The sequence below is a fragment of the Serinus canaria genome, chromosome Z (assembly GCF_022539315.1).
Source record: "Serinus canaria isolate serCan28SL12 chromosome Z, serCan2020, whole genome shotgun sequence".
NCBI classification, from domain to species: Eukaryota; Metazoa; Chordata; class Aves; order Passeriformes; family Fringillidae; genus Serinus; species Serinus canaria.
In genome coordinates, this window is record NC_066343.1 from 67,867,035 (window position 1) to 67,887,705 (window position 20,671).

Here is a 20,671-nt window from a genome sequence, read left to right on the forward strand (position 1 = left end):
GCTTAGCATGCGTCTGTCCCTGCGGGCAGCAATCGCTGCTGCTAGGCAGCCGAGCCCGGCGGCCGCGAGCATCTCGGTCTAGCGTCCCCCCCGTCCTGGCTCGTCACATGATTTCTCCTAAGGGACAACTGCTGAGCGGGACTGTGCCTCCGAGCTGATCCTTTGCTGATAAGCCAGCTGCCAAGCCTCCACTGCTGAGACAAAAGAGTTTTTCTCTTCCCAGCAGGGCTTTTCTGCTGTGAATGACAGAGAAAGGGGTAAAAGTGAGCTGCCTGGCACTCCTCGTGGGCGAGAGGCTTTGGGGGCTCCTTGTCCCCCGCTGTGCTGGCAGATCATGGAGCTTTTCAGGCTGAGCCTGGGCTGCATTTGCCTCCTTCCTTGGCTTGAGGGTAAGTTTCTCCTCTTTTGGGGTAGCTGTAAAGTGGGAAGAGAACTGCCTCCCGGGTTTTAACCTGCTTTCTTGCTGAACTGTTGCTTGGGCTGCAAAGCTCAAGAACCCACCAGCTGTAGAACAAGTGCCGGCAGGCACATTTCAGGGCAGCATTTAAAAGGGGATTAAACACGGGGTACAGAAGTGTGAGGGACAGGCTGGCAAGGTGCTGGGATGGCTGGGCCAGGGACACGGTGGCATCATGCCCCAGCTTTTATAAAGTGCTTTTAAGCTGCTGAGAGTAGTGGATGAATAAACCTGCTCAGGGAGGGAGGCAGGCACTAAGTGACCTCCTAAGCACTAATGTTCCTCCTGGTCCCAGCTGCTCCTTCCCAGCAGAAGTGAGTGAGCTCAGAGCATGCTAGCAGCATGGGAGAGGGTAGTGGGACATGCAGAAGTATTAGTCCTGCTCCATGGGAGCAGGATGTGCTGGGGAGCTGCAGAGTCTGCACTGCTCACCCCCACAGAGCAAAGCTGGTAGCAGCTCATGTTGACATTCAGCTGCTTTCTGGGGTTGCTCCAATCCTGTATCCTGCCCATGCACGGGAGTATTTCAAACCCAAGCAGCCCTGATTTTGACATGCATGGGTAGATGCAAAAAGCAGAAGTCCCTACTGAGCATCGTCCCAGAGATCTGGAGCAGTGCTATCCAGGAACAGTTTCCCAGGAGTGGTGCTACCATGGTCTCACTAATCTCATAATGGACATCAGGAGGAATCAATTTTCTTTAAAAATGGGAAAAGTCCTGGGAAAAGTCCCTGAGCTAATAAACCTTTTTATTTTGCTGCTATGACTGAGATGTCAGGTTGAAAGCGACACATTGATATAAATCACTGAAGTTCTTTAAGGTTCCTTCAGTGCCTGAAGCAGCAAGGAGAACAGCCCTGCAGTTTTACAGGCTACATGCTCAGAGCTGTTCAAGATCCCTCGACCAGAAGGCCACAACTATTTGGGCTGCCCAGCTGGAATGTTGATTCCTTAAAGACAAACCTCAGACTGGCACTTCTGACCATGACTTTCCACTCCTTGCTGCACAAGCAAGTGTTCCCTGGGATGCTTTCCTGAGAAGTTACCTTCTCAATTTGCTCTGCAGCTGGGTAATAGGAGGAGTTTGTGCTCCTACAGGTTTGACTTCTGCTCCATCAACTGTTGGTTTCTGCATATCAAAAGTTGCCAATTAAAGTGAACTGAATCTCTCACTTTGTTAAGTTCCAGGCTGAGACTATGTCCCTGTAGTGGTAAGGGGTGATGATGCACGTGCACCTTCTAAAAATTAGAGAGATTTGGTTAGGACCTGGAGATTATATCATGATGGCATGCAAAGAGAACAGAATAGCCTTCAGGGTGCTGCTCTTCCTTTGCCTCTAAAGTAGGATCTTGTCTGGTGTTAGAATAAAGTGATTTTTTACTGCTGCCATACAACGCAATCCACATGGGTTTGTTTTATTAGTAAAGTATGGATGATCACAGGGTATTTAATTTCCTTTCTAGTGTAATGCTTTTGCTGCAAACATGATCAGCCACTGCGTTTCAGCCAGACCAGTAATAAAACAATAAAACCGCCACTGTTTTGCAGAAAGGAATTCATCTCCCCAATGCCTGGCAATGCCCAACGAAGCTCAAAGCACAGAGCACAAGTATGTTCATGCTTGGGGCTGAAATCCCCCTGTGGCAGCTTTTTCCCATCCCCTCCTGCCTGGGGCTGCTGAGTTTTAAGGCTGCTGGCAGGACAGAGATGCATGCTCTCAACAGACCTCTGAGGGGTTGGTTTCCTGCTGAAAACTGGAAATCTTGGAATTTCCTAAGCTGGTTCTGACCAGCTTGCTTGCCTCCTCTCTGCTTGCAGGTATTTTCCAAAGTTGTTCCTTTGGAAAATACCTGCAAGCAGAGAGGAGGCAAAAATTAGTTAGGTGTCAGAAAAAAATTCTTCACTGAAAAAGTGATTGGGCAATGGAATGGGATGCCCAGGAAGGTGGTGGAGTCACCAATCCTGGAGGTGTTTAAAAAAAGACTGGATGTGGCACTCGGTGCCATGGTTTATTTGATGAGGAAGTGTTAGGTTAGGTTACAGGCTGGACTTGGTGATCTCAAAGGTCATTTCCAACCTAGTTCACTCTGTGATTCTGTAAAATATTTTGTTAAAACGCCAGACCTAATGGTGACCCCGTGAGGTGCACTGGGCAGTGGGAAGTCAGGCACCAGCAGGATCTGTGCCTACATGTACAGAAATAAAACTGCTGAAATAAAACTGCATTTAACACTGACTCCGGACCCCCATGCACTGGGTGTGAGGCTGTGGTGGCTGTGTTTGGCATCTTGGCCTGATCCCATATCTTGGGAGCCACTCTCCTCCCCCTCAAGCCCACAGTAGTGCTGGCCCTGACCCCTGATGCCCTGACCTCAAAAGGCAGCCCTAAGCATTTTGCACTGAAGAGGCAGAAAGGCCAAGCTTGTACAATTCTTCTGCTCCCACATTAACTTCTCCAGTCTCCAACTACGTTTCACTTGGGGGATTTCCTGGCTGTGATGCATTTAACTCTCCCGTAGCTACCAGACCTTCTCCCTTGGCTTGTGCAGGTTCTCCCCAGCAGCAACACACAATGCCTGGGTGCAGAACCACTTCCTGCACACTGCAAGCCTTCCCTTGGCATCCCTTGTCCCATCCAGGATCAGTCCTTGACCAGTCAGCCCCTCATCTCCTCCAGACCTCTCTGGATTTTGTAGACACCCATCATATCCCCACCTCAGGGACAGGTTTTCCCCACTTGCATCAGCCTCATGGTGACTTCACCAACCTCCCCTTCTTCCTATAATTTATACATTTTTTTCCCATGTCAAAACCTTCCTTCTTTTCCTATGGCTCCTCTGCTCCCTTGGAGGCCTTCATGGAGCTCCTTGGTCAAAAGTGACTTTGCAGTGATGTGGAAAGATAAGAAGCCCTGTTGGTCAACCAAAATCAAGATATTCTTAAGAAAGCAGCAGTGGTTAGGAAAAAATACGGGCCCAGCCACCCCAAACAATTTGCAAATGTCTTTGATCAAGGCATCACAGGCAATGCTTGGAAACAGCAGAAACTTTCTCAGTCACACTGGGATTACTGGTAACCAAGGCTTTCTCAGTGGCATTACCTTAATTAGGAACGTTGCATGGATTTTGCCCCTAATCCTGCATGGAACAGCATGTCCCAAGGGTGGTCATGCTGCAGAAAAGCAGGGGCCTGTATTTGCTTGCTTTTCTATCTTGTAACCAGACAGAGTGTCAGTTTAATAGGACAAATGAGCTGGCATCAAGAGCCTTGCTAGAAATTGTTTATTTTGTTCCTAAAAATACGAAGAGGCCAAAGTGTTCAAGTATGAGCAGCCCAAAGCAGGCATCTACTTGGACTCTGTGGGTAAGGCTGGCATTTTCCAGGGACGCTGAGTCCCATCCTCAGGGAGTACACTGGATGCTCTAGTTGCTCCAGGTTAACATTCTTAAAATGTTAGTGCTCATGGCCTTATTTGTAGGACCACTGGGCAGCAGGACTTGGGATGTCATTTTGTCTCCTGAGTGAAGATTCTTGGTGCCTGATGTGCATCTCAAAGTAAACATCCTGCAGGTTTAGCTGTGGGGCAGCTGCAATGGCTGCTGGCAGTCACATGTAACTGCAATGGTTGCTGCCCCTGTGCAGGTAACAAGCATGGTGACTGTTTAGAGTGGAACAGAAAATATCAGGCAAACTCCACACAGAGCAAAACACGTGTTTCCTGCTGGGTCAAACAGCAGCACTCTTCAAAGTGCAATGAAAATACCCAAAATTTTCAAATGGAGAGTCATTGGCAAGAAAGGAAAAGAAAATACAGGAAAGATTGTGGCATGCTTAATAATAAAACCTGTAATAAAACATATGAGAAAAAGACCTGGATGAGCAGCCTAGAGAGAGAATACAAAAAGCTGCCAGCAGAAATTTTCAAACATTATCTGAAGCAGGAAGTTGGTGGGGGTCAGGAGGTCAGTAAATAATTGGCACAAATGCAAGAAGGGTGACCAAAAGTAGGGCAGTGTAGAAAGGCTGAATGGATTACTGGCTGCAGTGCTCCCTTCAGACATGGTTGGGGAGGTCGTGGCAGTCACTCTCTGCAGTTTGAAGTGCTATCAAACAGAATAGGCAACAGAGGAAGTTTATGAAGGAGGAAATAAAAGGATAAATAATCTGTGGCAAAGAACCAGTCCAAAAGTCTTTTGAATTACAGGAAACTAAAGATGACATGAAGAAAATTTCTAAGGAGCATAATAAATTCGTATTTAAGGCAGCCTTGACACCAAAGGGCTGTATTACAGCAATAATGCCCCTCTTATGAGGGATCCTTGCACAGCCTAGGGAAACACAGGTGCTTAGGCTCCATTTCAGCATCAGGCAAGTCCGTGGAAGCCAAAAAGAGTATTTATAGACAGATAACCATGAGAAAAATCAGCTTTTGTAATGGGAATGCCTGACATCCATGATGGTATCAGTAAGAACAGAGCAGATCAAGGTCTTGTAGCAGTGTTTGCAAAAGGCTTTTGATAAGAATCTTCCACCAAGGCCCTTAAGAAACTCCATTCTCATGGAGTAGGAGACAAACCTGGCCCACAGGCTAGGAACAAAGATGGAATAAGTTGACAATCATCACAGCAGTGATAGTATCAGAAGGTTCTCAGAAAGATCAGAAGGGATTAATAATGAAGTAGTTGAGCTTGCTGATGCCACATAGCAATTAACAATAATCAAAACTTAAGCTGACATTGTGAAACTGCAGAAGGAGCTCTGATACTGATGGAGCAACAAAATGATATTTTTCTTTGAACTTCAGAGCTGAAAAATGTAGTGGGCAAAACTATTTAACCCATAAATACCCAACGATACCTTCTGAGTTAGTTCATACAGAGCACTGGAACAGCTGCCCAACCAGAGAGGTTGTGGAACCTCCCAGTCTGGAGATGTTCAAATCCAACATGGATGTGTTCCTGTGTCATGTGCTCCAGGTGATCCTGTGTTGGCTGGACTGGATTGTATCATCTCCAGTGGTACCTTCCAACCCCAAAAAATCTGTGATTCTGTGATTTTTGGAAAGAGGCACTAGCATCTTGTCTTGAGTGAGCTATTTACTTGTCTGATTCTTACCCTCCTCCTCCATCAGCAGATGTTAATGGCCCAGTGCTGCAGACAGGATCCTGGGCTCAGCAGACATTTCATCTGACCCAGCACAGTTGTCATATTCCCCTGTTACATTGTAATGCATGTCTCAAATTATTACTTTGGAAATGGGTTTCTCACAGTTAAGCTGAAGTAAAGATGTGAGAATCCTGAATTCCACATCCTAGGGAAAAATGGTGAGGGTGGGGTGGGGCTGGGGGACTGTATTAATCCATTTGAATTTTCTAAAGTTTAAGGAAAATTACTTTTAAGTAATTTCTTCTCCCTTTAGAGGCTGGCAGAAACTCAAGTCCAAAATGCATTGAATGTCTTACCTCCACCCAGCCCTCAGCAAGGGTTAAGGAGAACAGGACTCACAAGTTGCTCACAGATAGCCCAGAAATCTAATTTCCATTTAGACACATTGGCTTGGCAGGAATTGTCTGGATTGGTGGCTATCACAGGTCCATGCAAGTCAATATCCCAATATCCCAGCACAGATACATTGATCAGACAATCTCAGAGCTGGTGGAGAAGCACTGTGGTTTCTGGCTCCTCTCCTCAGGCATTCAGGCTGAGCTGTTTCTGCTTTACACAGCCCCAAGCATTATTAATCTAGCAGAAGCCTAGAACTTCCTGAGAGAAAAACATGAGAGCTCCTTTAGACCATTGTTTATACTGTTGTTATTGTGTACTACCTTCTGTTTATACTGTCACTAATCTTTTCAGGTACTGAGCCAAATACTTGTATTGGCTCAGTATTGTTTTGGTTGTTTTAGTGGGATTTTTTTTTATTTGGGAGGGGAAACTCTGCAGAAATAGTTTAGATAAAAATCAGTGTTCTTGCCTAATATCACTTTTCTGTGTCCTCTTTATGCTTGCTCAGTACTATATGCCAGTGGGGCTTTTACAATTCTGTCTCCTGGGGAAAAGAGAGAAAAAGAAGTCACTGTAAATGCTGGGAGTTGCAATGTGTTGTTATTAAAAGATTTCTCAGAATGTCCAGAAACTTGAAACTTCTATTTCTATCCATCTATCTTAGGCATAAAATATACAGCAGAAAGTTCACCTGCAACACTGGTGGATGGTTTAGCACTAAACATTTTGCTCAGGATATTCACAGGCCACACCTGATGAAGTTAAACTGAAAACTGGCAATCCTTCAGCTAATGTGATATCCATCTAAATCATCTGAGATGTTGGGACCTGTTGCTCTTTAAAGCAACAAACAATTACAGAAATTGCTTCAAATTGTGTTTTTGTTGTGGGACAGCTGCAATGTCTCCCTCTTACAAAAGGATTTTTCAAAGTGGTACTGCTGTTCCTAAGGTGCACAGACCAAATGTCAGGTGTCGAAATCCAAGATAATTTCAATACTTATATGAGCTGCCTCAGCCAAGTACTTACACATTTCTGGTGGAGTATGGTTTTATCCCTGCACTGCTTTAATACCTCCAGAAGCCACTTAATAGAAAGTGTAGCCCTTAGCTGGCCACATATGAACAGCACGAGGGGGATTTCAACAGCTCTTTTATAAGAAAGATTTGACCTGGATGCAGGCAAAAGATCCCTCAAACTAATTCATTTACAGGGAGGGAAGGATGGCTACCTAGTTAAAACAACTGAAGTACTGAATTAAATGCATATAGAGATAAATATATAGAAGCAGATATTTGATATAATCATTTAAGTTGGAAGAATGTTTTTCCTTATTAGTTACAGAACTGGTATTTTCCTCTAGCATTGCTCATGGCTATTTGCACGGTCCTTTTATTCAAAGAAATGTCATTCCAGGAAATTAGGAAGCTGTGGGAACTTTTTATCCAGGCATGCCCATCCAGGAAAGGACTGGTGGGTAACATTTTGCCTCCCCCAGGGGATTTACAAAGGGATGTGTTAGTGTACAGTACTGAACCCTCTCTGTACCGCAGTAGCAGAGGGACAGGGCTTCCTCATAAGGAACACCCGGCTGGAAAAGTGCATCCGTGCCTCCCGGGAGACCCACAGCATCAGCCTGGCCAGCTGCAAGGAGCACTCCCAGCAGCAGAGGTGGGGCTGGGACCCTGACACGGGCTCCATCGTCAGCCTGCACACGAGGCGCTGCCTGTCGGCACACAGGATGCGCCAGAACGCCCTGGTCAAGCTGGAGCCCTGCGGAGACTGGGAACGCCAGGCGTGGTCCTGCAGCAAGAAGGGACACTTGACTCTGCAGAGCTTGGGCTTCTACCTTGGCACCACGGAGGGAGGCCACAAGGTCTTCATCTCAAGGGAGAAGGACAAGTTCAGCAGGTGGAAGACGCTGGCAGATGAAACCATCTGTGCTGCTACCCGGTCAGCAGCTGAGAGGCTCAGCAAACCAACACAACAAGCTCTAGACACACGTGTGTGGATCTATGAAAGTAAGATGAGGTAGATTTAGTGTTGGATAACATCTAACTTTCATGTCATCCAAGCCATCTAACACCAGGCCTGCACCTGTCATTCTAACTCATGTTCACTTCAGCCCCCCCTGGAGAAACACCAAATGGCTCCAGCTCAACCCCACTACCTGGTTTTCAGTAGTGGCTGTTCAGTGTTTTCCAGAAGTATGAAAACCTTTCATGATCAGGTCTCCAAAAGCCAGCTGCATTTCTGAGGACAGGCAAATATTTTGGTAAAATATTTCTGAATTGGTGCCCACAGCTAAGAGTAGTGGAAATTGCTTGAGCCTCCCAAGCACAAAACACCGAAGGAAGTCTCCCAAAGTCAGGTACTTTTGGTACCTTGGAATGTCTTTTGGTACTTTGGAATGTCTTTTTTGGTAAAACAACTGGAGGCAGCTGATAACCTCTTTTAAACTTATACAAATTATTGAGAAGCAGCTGTATCAGAAATTATTGCTTCAGTTTCTGAAATTAAAGTTCTCTTCTGTGACACCCCAACAGCGTACCTTTCACTAATGGAACCTAGTTCTAACCTTCATTCCATGTTCTCATTATCCTCAGTGAACCTTGCTGCTGGTGCCCAGTGTAGCCATAAAGACTCTAGTGAACACAGCAAGTAGTGGGAGGGAGCATAAGCGTTGCCCTCCCTTTGCATTAGGGAGTCCCGGAAGATGACATCAAAAATTAAAAATTATTAAAAATGGGGTTTATATTGACCATTCATGGCCTTGGCCTTTGCTGAAGAGAATCCCAACTCTGCTTTCACCAGTGTTCACTGGCCTTTGTCTTAGACTGGACACAGAAAGGGCATAAACCCCTGGTCTTGTCACAATTTTAGGAGTTTGACATAAGGCTACCAAACACCATGCATGGTCATTTTACCAAGATGTGGCTGTGATCATTTGTTGCATGCCCAGTGAAGCCCACTCCTGACCACTGATAGTTCATGGTCCAGTTGGTTTCCCACTTTCATTTAAGTCCTTTCTGCAAATAAAGGTGGTTTTCAGTACTTTTCTAATAATGTTGTGTGCAGAACTGAGACCTGAAAATCACATTCCATTCCTCCTCACCTCCTCCCCTCCTCTCCTTTCTCCCACTCCAGAGACCCAAAAAGAGCTGGTGTTTGAAATGGTTTTTTATGTGTTTGTCCACTCTGTAGGTGATGAAGTTCCCAACACTCCTTAGGAAAAATGATTTCCCCGACAGGAGGCTGTTCCTTACCTTAAGGCTGATGGACTTAATGAGATTTTGAGCTCTGTAGAAATGAGTTAAGAGAAAATGTGATGTATCTGGTTGGTGCAAGAAGATGGATCATAAGTATAACCTTTTGACACAGAGACACTGTATCTAATTTGAAATAAAAAGAGATACATCAGCTGTTTTGGCTGTCATGTGTAGAGAAGGTGGCCTTTTTCCCCTCAAGGTTTTTAATTAGCCAACTAGAAGGTCAACATGTAATTATCACAATAGTTTCAAGTGTTAGTGTTTGTTTAACATTAAGTTAAATATGGACCACACAAATTAGATACCATAATAGGCTAGTTAAATATAGGCTAGGAAATGCGTGGAACATTTAAGATATGGGAAAAAGGCATGTGAAAAGAGCGTTTTCATTCCCCAAGGCAATGCTCCTGGCAGCCCAGGGCTGCCTTGGAGCCAGGATCCCTAAATAAGGCTGTGAGGGTAAACACAGAGCAGCTTTTGAATCAGGCTGTGCCACTCAGTGTGTCTCACACAAAGTCATAATTTTCCTATCAATCCCATGGTTCAGCCTACTGGAGGGAACCTCTGACTGCTCAGTAACAACATCAAAGTCCTAAATATTTGTTCAGGCATTTCTTACCTAACTTCCACCTGATCATCAACAGACAGCTTACACTTTGGTGGGTTATCTGCTCAATAATTTACACCTGTGTAGCTGTGCTGTGGGTGCTCATGCCACAGGATGGGACGGGGTCTGGATAGGCAGCAGGGAGCGCCGAAGTCACAGTGTTCTTGGTCTTGGCACGTGCATCATTGCAGCAGAGGTGAATTGCTGACACCAAACTTCCCACAGCCTCCCCCCCTAGCAGCAGCTGTTTGCCCACACACTCCACTCTGCAGTAGGACTGGGGGGCAAAGGAAGGCATTGAGCCCTGCAAGGGGCATAGCCTACTTACCACCCTTTGGATCCCATTTTTATACCTGCAGCATTGTTCACAGCTGTGATTCTTCCACTTGCCTCTTCCTCATCATCCTTTAACAGCTGGTGATGCACTCATACTTTTAAAACCCATGACCACCTCTACCACCACAAAACAAGCTCTGCTTTGGTTGTTGATTCCATCTTGAGAGGTTCATTTCACCTTTAAATCTGTGACAGCTGAAAGCCCCTGATGCACAGGAGGAGGTGATTGCTACTGAACATCCTTGTCACCCTGCAGGGCAAAGAACCAAACCAGCAGGGCTGGGTTTCTTTTCCTTGCTGGGCAATGAGCATATCCAGGCTCCTGTACAAAAAGTAAATGATAATCACACAGATCTTTGCTTTATTTCCTTCCAAGCTAAAACCATAGACTCATCAAAGATCGATGCTCTGGACAGAGAGTCTTCTGTGAGCCTGACTGACCCCCCTCTGGCTAACAAGTTCAACAGCACAGTTTCTCCAGCAAAGACCAAACAGGCACAGCTCCCAGCAAATGAGGGTGAGCACTTTTCTGAATGCATAAGTAAGAACAGCAGGAAGGAAAGTGTGGGCAGCACTTTGAGGTTACTCAGCTATTTTCAGTGGTGGAAGAGTACCTGAGAATTTCTGAAGAACTTCCATGTGTACCACTGAGCCCTTTCACCCCAACATGCTGAGGAGTTTCCCTTGGCAAGCAGGGCAGTGATACAGGCTTAACCTGGAGGCACAACCACCCACTGTTTTAGGAGCAAAAATTATCTGTGGTTGGGGAACACCAAGTAACAATAAAGTTGCCTTTTCCTTTCTGGGCCCCATACAAAAGGGATTTGTGGTTACAGTGAAGCCTAATGAGGAATCTGGACCCCTGGTCCAGCTGGAAGCTGCTAATCAGTGCCTTTCTGCTTCTTCCACTAGATCCATCCCACAACCACTCCAAGAAACATGGAAATCGGGGAAAAAACACTGGGGCCAGGCTTGCAGGTAGGTCCAGGGATCAGCCAGAGGAGGAAGGGACCAGGTAAATGAAGGTTTATCAGTGCCTCTGTCCTTCCCGTTTCCCTGGGGTACTGCTGAGGATGCTCAATAGGGAATGAAGGCACAAAATTATCTGTCAGAAAGACTCTTTTTAAATCTCCTCAGGCCTGTGATAAAAAAAAAAAAGTGAAAGCATGAAAATCAGACAGCTGCTAACACTACTGCTTTTCCTCAGCCCTTCTTATTTTGTATCAGAAAGATGCAGAGTGGAGAAGCATGAGATATTATTGTCTTCATAGCAAGAAAGAGAAACTTTTGTGGCCACTTTCAATAGAAGGATGCTGTGCAGTGTAAAAGCAGCTCTAAGAGGCTGATCTTGTAGACAAAGCACTTTTCCTGTTATCTGGCATTTTTCAGGGACATTACAGGTGATTTTTTGTGGCAGTTGTGGCTACTGCTGAGAACAGTTTGCATAAGTACAGCAATGATGTGATGCTTTCTCTAATACCCTTTCAGGCACGAACTGGAAGACAGCCATGCTGGTCCTCAGCCCCCTGGCATTCATACTGGGATTAATAATACTGACACTCAATGTTCACTACAACAAGTAAGTGAGAGTCAGGTTCATTGCTTTTGCCACGAACAGCATCTTAAAGAAAAACTCCAACATCTCAAAAAAAAATCTTGGTCTTGGCACCCTCCCCTATTCCACACCTGAGGTCACCGGCTCTCAGCAGATGGGTCTGGTCACCAGTGTGTCACCCTTGGGGATTTCTCCTCTCTGCCACCCAGTTTATCCATCCCACTCATTGACCCTCCCAAACACAGCCACCAATGTTGGCTCCTCCTCCCCTACACATCTAGTGCCACCACTGAAGGAAGTGTCATTACAGTTGCTGACGTGGGGAAGCAACCAAGTGACAGAGAGGTGCAGTTACTCCTTCTCTCGTCTCTCAGGAAGAAGAAAATCCTCTCTGCTCTGAAGAGCTCTCCAGCCAACAGCAGCAGAGTTGATTTACGGGAGCCGGCCGCCCTGCGAAGAGGCCCCCAGCCGTACCTTCCTCCATCCCGCTCCCCTGCCCTGAGGCGTGGAGAGATCCTCATCGAGTGGAAAGATGGGACAGTCACTCCTCTTTTTGACAACATCAATTACCAAGTGGACTAGCTCCAAGATGACAGAGCTTCTGTTCCCTCCCGTGTCAGTGTTCCCACCAGGAAGATTGCCACCACAGCTATCTCCTCCCTGCCCTTGCAGTTTTGACAGGAAGCACAGTTTGGGGTTTTTTTCTAAACACTTGAGTACAATCTTCTTGCACAGGAGAAGGCTGAAGCAAGCAGAGTAGATTGCTTGGTTTGTATAGGCACATGCTGCTTAGCAATTTCAGAACTGCTTTAACCCATAAGAAACCCCAGGTTTCCCTACATGAAGCTGGGACTCCTGCCAGCTGCAACTGCCCATTGAATCAAAATTAGAGTTACTGAGCATATGAAAAAGTGAATCTTTGAAGACAAGGCAAAAGGTAAAAAGCAAAAGTCCTGATGATCCTTAAATTATTTTTAAGATAAAACTAGTTGCCAATAGACACAGAAGGCCATCAGTTACATTGTCATTGTGAGAATGTATTTAATAAGCACTGCCTTCTATAAAATCTCTTCCAGGTATCTGCCAAAATATTCATCCCCACTAAGCTGTCAATTGAGTAACAGCAAGTCATTTTTCCAACTTAAAAGGCAGCACTCCACTGTCCTCTCTGCATCACTGCAAGAGCCCTGCTGAGAGAGCATGTGTCTCTCAAAACTTTTCCATATTTAGGATGTACTAAACCTTACTATAACACACATCCTCTTTTATTATAGACTGGCAAGAAATGTCGGTCATGCTTGTTTGGGGATATTGCATATAGAGCCACTTTATTCCAGCTTCAGTCTCTGATTTCCTATAATCATGTGGAATAGTCAATGAATAGATACACTGTTCCACCAGAGCAGTAATACAGTTCTTTTTCTTTAACATAGGAGTAAGACATTGTTTTCAGCCTTTACACTTCTTGTTTGAGCAAAATTGCCTGCGACTATCACACCAAATCCTGATCTCTTCTCTGAAATCTGCAATGTCTTAGTGCTTTCTTAATATTCATGAATGTATGCTTTCTTTCTCTCTGAGATGATGTAATCATGACTTTAAGTCAGGTTATGTGGAGAAAGAAACAATAACACCAGGAAATGACAAGTATGAGCTGTGTCAGTGCATTTGTTCAGTAGAGCAAGGGAAACCGTATCCTCATGTCTCTTACTTGAGCAACGCCTTTCATTTGACCTAAATTAAGCTGTTCTGCTATTTCAGTGTAGTTTGGGTTTCTCTTGAGTTTGGTTTTATTTAACCTACAGCAGAAGTAAGATCACTCCAGGGAATTTAAAATCTCTGGGGTTTTTTTATCATTTTAAAATCTCTGGTAGTTTGTTTGTTTTTGAGGGTTTTTAAAGTTATTTTTCTTTTTAAATGGTAAAAAGTTTGCTGTCATAAGATATTATTACAACCAAAACCTTTACTGGTCTTAAAAAAAAAAAAAAAACAACCAAGCCCTATTGGTTTAGGGCATAAATATCATAGAGGTTGGAAATAAATATCTTTGCCAGGCAGATTATTCCATAATTATTTACTGGAGGGTTTCCCAGATGCTCCCTGGGAAAATATTTTACTATTAGACATGGGCAGAGGAAAAACTCTTTTTTCGCCAGTAAGCAGCAAGAATCAGAATTAAATCCTGACTTTCCAACATTTCTGCTTTAAATGAAACTCAAAGACTCTGGGATCAAAAAATGTTTAAGAATCATTTTACTCACAAAATTTGTGGGAATACATTATGTACATAAATCACTTAAAATGTACACACAGTGCCTGACAAATCATCACAGTTACACCCCTTGGAATTTTGCCCAAGGAGCACATCACCTTACAGTGCACAGCACTGGTCACCCTCCAAAACCCTGACAGGCTTTGGAAGCACCATGTGAGCAGTGCCATTAAAAAGGAAATACTGGCTTGGAGCTGAGCTAATGTGTTTTCCAAAGCATCAAGTGCCTGCGTTCATTACTGCTGAATGGGCAGAACCCATGGCTTGTTAATGACTCTCTAACTCCAGCTTAATATGCTAATCTTGCTCATAAATAGGAAGGCAGCAACACCATTGTTTACACAGGACTGATTAAATGGTACCTCAAACAATAATGAAAAACCAAGACTGAGGCTGCACAGGCTTTTAACTCTTCTCTCCCACTCCCACTGGTTGTTACACTCTCTGCCAATACCTGAGTGGAACACTTCTGAGGAAGTGTTCATAATAAAAATAAAGCCTGACTGTAATGTGGACAAGCACTGAAGTTTTTTATGTGTATATATACATACACAATTATATATAAAAGCCTCCTTATAATGCATCCCCTTTTTTGAAAATATAAATAAATGCAATTTTACATAACTCCACTGGAAGATAATGGAGTGACATGCAAGAGATTCTTGTCACACTGGTACCAACATTAGTAATGTTTGCTACCCCAAAAAAGGAGTGGGTGCAGCCACAGGAGTACTGATAGTATGAAACACACATAAGATTGCACATAAGCTTGGATACCCTGTGCAGAAAGTGGATTAAATACCCTTTCCCAACCCCATGGAAAGTCTATGGCTAAGACGTCTGTTAAAGATCAAAAAAATAAAAGAAAGAGGCAAAAGAACTTCAATTTACCACTTAAATACTGTACCTCAATCATTTACTAAGACTGTCTGGGTGGAAAACGTTCTCACAACAGTACATTATGGATGAACATAAATTCATGATACAAAAAAAAAGACCTGAAATGATCTGACAAGTTATCACTGGAAGAGTTGGGAATAGAACTACTGCTTCCTCATTTGAAATTCAAGGTATGACTTCTGCAGTAAGCGTTTTGTTATTAAAAATCCCCATATGCTCATTTTCTCAACTCTCTAGCTTTACATCAGCAAGTCAAGATGTATCAAGTGTTTGATTTTTCAAAAAGATCTGTGGTTGTTCAGCACTTCAAGGAAGAAAAAGAAAGGGAGAAAAAAAAGAAAAAGAGAAGGAGACAGAGACAGAAGAAGTCTTTTGTTATCTCTGGGCTTCAATTCAGACATCTCTGACTTACGGTTCAATCAGACTATGCTTTTTTGTGCTAGCTAGGAGAGACAAAAGCACAATCTCTTTAAAAGCTCCTTGTATCCTCACTGAATTTCTACAGATTAAAAGAAAAAAGAAACCTACATTTCTGCAGCCATATAATTCTTCTTCCAGTTTAAAACATAAAAAGCACACCTGTCTCCTCAAGAAATCCCCTTATACTTCACAAAAACACTTATTCTCTGGAGCAGAGGAACTGATGCACTTCTTTCAGCATTGCTTGCATGTCCTCATATTCTGCAAATTTGCAAGCATCCTCCAGCTTCAGCCACTGGAAAGCTTGGTGCTCCTCCGACAGCTTGATTTCTGTGTTGCAGTCCTTCATTTCTGCCAGCCAGTACACGACGGTCTTGGGCTTGCCATGGACAGGGTAGTGCAGCTCTTTCTTGTAGCCCTCGATGAGGGTGAGCTGGCTGGCCTGCAGACCAGCCTCCTCCTGTGTTTCCCGGAAGGCTGTCTGCAGGTCATCCTCCCCAGGGTCCACGTGGCCTGCCAAGAGGGTGGAAAAGTAAATCTCTGTGAAGGAAACTCAGGTTCTGTTTTAATCGGGAAGCACTGGGAGGCAGAGATGAGAGTACGTGGTAGCTGACATAGGATGAAATGGAAATTGGAGAAGAGAGATTGTTTTTCCAGATCTTATGTCTTCATTTATCTTTGTCTTGTGGCTTTTAGGATCACTGTTTATCCCTCACCTCCTGAAACTTCCATCAGCCTCTCAGCATCAGACATCTTTTCTTCCCATTCCTCCCTTCCATTTCTGGAGTACCCTACACCCATAAGGTTCCACCTTAGATTATACTGAGGACTGAGTCCCTCATTTTTCCTTCATCCAGTTAGAGCAGAGATGGGTCATCTGCGAGTCTCAATCCTCTCTCAACCATGTCCTCCCACGTAAGCTTAAGGCTCAATTCTGCAAAACTCTTACTTGTGCCAACAGTTCAGAAACAACGGGACCAGGCACAGACATGTACCATTTAAAAGGTGCATTTGATTTAGGCAGCCAGGGATTTTTTTCTCTTCCATACTCCCCTCTGAAACAAGCAAAAAGTCTAAAAGCCAGTCCTTTCACCAGCTGGGTAGCTCTCCTAGGACACACCATTTATTTTACATGGCTCAGAACGAGAGGTGCCACTACAAACAAAGGATAAATATAACACATCCCCAGCCGTTTGTACTTTTGTTGAGAAATGTCAGATTTGATTTTCTCATGAAAGCTCCAGAACATAAATAGAACAAGCCAAGCAATACCTCAAAAAAGCAACATAGCAGGAGCTAGGACATTTTGGGAGGTAAAAAAGTTTAAGCTCTGTTTTGTCCCTGGTGTAACTCTATTTTCTATGTAGATGGCTCCAAATAACTATAATTTCATCACAGAGATGAACTGTTCCACAGGTCTCAGATACCCAAAGTGCCCTTTTAGTACCTCAACTGGGGTATGTGGGAAGTTTGTTTTGCCTTTGCAACAGGTCCCACTCACTTCCCTGCCTGTGTATCAAAAGCAAGAACACCTCTTATAACAAGACATCACCTCAGATAAAAAATGCACTTTTCTTTCAAGCAGCCACTGGGCAGAAAACAGCATCTGATGCTGATACCTGTTGATAACCTCAGGTCTAAGCTCAGTAAGTTGCCACGTTTGTGCTGCAGAGTTGTGCCACGTTTTTCTGCAGAGCAGAAAAAGAACTGCAGGCAGCACCTCACACACCACAGCTTTCAGATCCTTTCAGATCCTCCCACCTGCTCCCACTGGTGCAGTTCAAATCTATTAAGAAGGAAAATTAACCCTACATCCCCTTCCCATCAGCCTCAGCTAGTGCAAAGTCATAGTCCTAGGGGCAGAGATAAGGCTGATGAGGTTCTTGTGAGGGGATCCAAGCAAGTCCAGTTTAATCCCATAAGAGCTGCAGCAGCTTAAGAGAACTTTTAAAATAACAAGGTACAGCTGTGGCTGTAAACTGCTTTTTGTGTATGCTTTGAGAGACAACTACAACTTCTCCTTCTGGCTCCTGCCCCATGGAATCTGTGTAAACATCACATACATCTTACCACACTGCATGTCCCAGGGTTACTTTGGAAGACCACTCCTATCACAGATATTATAAAATGGAATAGCTTCTCCTCAATAAATCCCCCCAAATCAATACTGAGCTTCTATTACAAGCCACCATCAGATTGTGGACTTTGACTTATAAAATCTGAAGTGGTTTGTTGAGGAAGGTGATTCTCCCCCTCTGCTCTGGTGTGACCCCACCTGCAATGCTGCATCAATCTGGAGTCCTCAGCAAGGGAAGGACATTGATCTACTGGACTGAGTTCAGAGGAAGCTATGAATATGACCAGGGAGTGGAGCATCTCTGGATGAGAGGGTTGTGGCTGTTCAGTCTGGAGAAGAGAAGGCTCTGGGGAGAGCTTAGAGCCCCTTCCAGTGCCTAAAGGGTGGTGATTTATAAGAAAATTTGGGACAGACTTTTGGAAAGGGCCTGGAGTGACAGGAGAAGGGTTCCTGCTTTTCATCTAGGAGAGGGCAGATGCAGACTACAGACAAGGAAGGCTAGCTTTTACTACAAGGGTGGTGAAATACTGGCACAAGTTTCCCAGAGAAGCAGTGAGTGCCTCATCCCTGGAAACATCCAGGTTTGACAGGACTCTGAGCAATGTGCTCTAGTTGAGGATGTTCCTCCCCCTGGTGGGGGCTTGGACTAGACAACCTTTAGGAGTCCCTCCCAACCTACACTACTCCATGATTCTAGGTGTGTGAGATGTATGCTTGTGAGACAATTAGCTCCCTACCAAAACTCCGACAAGTAATTTAAATCACTTGTCCAGAATTACTGTTTTCCCAGGGAGTTTCTTCTCAAGGGCTTCTTCTCACAACAATCAATCATGTCCCAGCAGATGTTTTTCAGCTTTCCACTAGGCTGCAAACTCAACTCCCTAAGGCTCTTGGTGGAGTAAACAAAGGGGGAGGTTTGGAAAGTTTTGTTCTTTCCCTCAAGACAAGAGCCTAGCTGACATTGTTAAAAGATTTCCCCCTCCCCCGAGTTTGCAAGTTCTTGTTACATGGTGCAAACTGCTGCACCATGTTTTCAAAGAACATCATTTTACAAAACAAGAAGTAAAAATTACTGGAAAAAAAAATCTCAGGTGGTAAAAACAGCATGCAAGAAGATCTACAAGGAACCTGAAGTATTTCTGTGCTGCACTTTTCCTGGTACCAGGGCTGTGACCGTGTCAAACACTGGCTCTGCAATGTGCCTTTATGGAGGGGGTGCTGCTCTGTCCAGGGACACAGGGCTTGTTTTCTGCTCTGAGGCCTCACTGACGACCAAGAATGGCTGGTAGGGTGAATTCTCCTATCTGTCCCTCTCATCTCTACTGCATTAGGGAAGTGATCTTCATCAATGATCTCCTGCATCTCCTAAGAACAGTGTATTAAAGTGCTCCATTACAGATTTCAGTTTGCCTTCCTGCAGACTGTGACCACAGTTCTGCAGACTCTGATCACACATGGGTCAAACAATCCTGCACTGGCCACACTGCAGGTGTCTGGCAAAGGGTGAGACTCGAGACAAGAAGGCAGAACATCCCCTCATTACCTCACTTCAGTCGTGTGCACACCTTGCCAGAAACATCAGACACCTGAGGAGCTTGGCTGGGTGACACCCCCTGCCCCAACCCAAATCAGTCATGCCCAACATTCAGTACAGCCACAACCTGCAGAGGATTTCAGCCTCAGAAGAACTGCCCCCTCAGCTGCATCAGGAGCACCATCAGACAAACAGCACAGCCAGCAGCTACTCTCAGGTGGTAAGTGTCCCTCTACACTGACCTCAGCCAAAATCCTCTCTGCAGCCTGACACCAATGACCACCAGGAGTGTCACCAGAACAAAAATCACCTTTGGGCGGGGTCCAGTGGTGGCTCCCATAGGATGTCTGAAGCAGGAGGTACTCGATGCTGTCAGTGACCTTAGAGGATGGTGCTGGCTGCAGCCTCCTGAAGATGATCAAGCCACAAGCTCTCACAGCCATTCCCCTCTGCCAACTGCACCAGGAGCTGTGGAACAGCACAAAACACGGGGCTCAAACAGACCAGCTGTATTTAGCCAGCAAACAGATCTCAGCACAGTAAAAAAGTTGTCCACCCCTTAGAAGTTACTATAGAATTAAACTGTATATTATTAGCTACCTTTGAATTGTAAAAAAAATTCCTTTGTTATCGAGAAGCATGAAAAATGACCCGCATGTCGTGTCTTTGCTGCTGACAAATTACAAACCATATTGCAGGGAGGGGAACAAAATTACAAAGCAAAAGGAAAGCGACAGATTAACACTCTGAAACTTTTCCACTCAAAACTGCAAAGGCCCTGCACAGAGGTAATACCTCACCATCACTGGAACTGGCATATGGAAATAATTGCTCTGGACAGTTTCCCTGGAGCACAGGATTCCTAAGGATATCGGAGCAAAGCTGATAAAATTAATGACAAAGGACAGGCCCTCTGCTGTCACCTACACATAAGGCTGTCATACAAAACTAAAAGTTACTTAGCACGTCTGTTAAGCACTGATTTGATGTAAACAATAAGGAACACACCTCTCAAGTGATAAATATTGTCAGCAATAAGCTACGCAGACAGCATGAGTAGTCCTATAGAGAAAAAGAAGCAAGGAGATGAGTAAGCCATGCTACAAATCTGACCGATTCCCAGTTTCGGGAAAAGCTTTGCATTCCGACAAACACGCATAGTTCAGAAAGTAACTTTATAGAATTTTCCTGGGACGCCAAGAGCGGCATCATGAGACCTCCAGCTTCCAACACGGGAAACCACAGCACGGTGCCCTTCGTCACCAACCCCGCCCTGGACGACGCTCATCTCCTATGGTCAACCACTTCAACCGCTTCCTTTAGCTCCTGCCTAGTTCCTTTGGTTCAGCCGCAAGGACAGCAGACCCGCTCCAGCCCCCGCAGCCCCGCGGAACCAGCACCACCTCCCGTGCGCGCCTGGAAGGACAAGGACAAATCCCAGCGGGGCCCCTCCGCCGGCGCCTGGCGCCACGCGGCCCCGCCGCCCTGCCCCCTCCTCGCCGCCCGCAGAGGGTCGCCCCTGTGCCTACGGATGGGGACCCTGGGAACCCCAGGGACGGGGACACAGGGACCGGGCACACGTGTCACCCCTACAGCGGCCACCACGGACCCCCGCCCTCACCTCCGCTTCCGGGCCCGGCAGTGGGCGGGAACCAGCGCACGACTGGCGTCAGCATTAACCAATCACAGAGGCAGCGCCTAGGCCGGTAGCCACTCCCTTCTAGTCCAGCCCCCCAGC

The 20,671-nt window shown here is 45.3% G+C and overlaps 3 protein-coding genes across 8 annotated transcripts in view; 2 read left to right on the forward strand and 1 right to left on the reverse strand.

Moving 5' to 3' along the window:
* Positions 1-20,671, forward strand: part of UBAP2 (ubiquitin associated protein 2) — a 418,367-nt gene that overhangs the window by 181,640 nt on the left and 216,056 nt on the right. The gene's annotated exons all lie outside the window — the stretch shown is intronic.
* On the forward strand, positions 45-15,212 carry LOC108962799 (uncharacterized). Of its 2 annotated transcripts, none has more exons than XM_018920074.3 (6): positions 45-389; positions 7,517-7,984; positions 10,552-10,692; positions 11,088-11,153; positions 11,664-11,754; positions 12,105-15,212. In XM_018920074.3, the coding sequence occupies exons 1-6, from the start codon at positions 335-337 to the stop codon at positions 12,310-12,312; spliced, it is 1,029 nt and encodes a 342-aa protein (XP_018775619.1). In that variant the 5' UTR covers positions 45-334; the 3' UTR covers positions 12,313-15,212. The 2 variants fall into 2 exon arrangements, with proteins under 2 accessions (XP_018775619.1, XP_030092574.1); XM_030236714.2 differs by having other exon boundaries at positions 7,520-7,984.
* Positions 14,902-20,646, reverse strand: NUDT2 (nudix hydrolase 2). Of its 5 annotated transcripts, XM_050987442.1 has the most exons (5): positions 20,555-20,570; positions 20,201-20,349; positions 19,942-19,995; positions 19,244-19,401; positions 14,902-15,835 (listed from the first exon to the last, which is right to left on the reverse strand). In XM_050987442.1, the coding sequence occupies exons 4-5, from the start codon at positions 19,374-19,376 to the stop codon at positions 15,522-15,524; spliced, it is 447 nt and encodes a 148-aa protein (XP_050843399.1). In that variant the 5' UTR covers positions 19,377-19,401; positions 19,942-19,995; positions 20,201-20,349; positions 20,555-20,570; the 3' UTR covers positions 14,902-15,521. The 5 variants fall into 5 exon arrangements, with proteins under 5 accessions (XP_050843399.1, XP_018775623.1, XP_050843400.1 ...); XM_018920078.3 differs by lacking the exon at positions 20,201-20,349 and having other exon boundaries at positions 20,555-20,582; XM_050987443.1 differs by lacking the exon at positions 19,942-19,995 and having other exon boundaries at positions 20,555-20,571.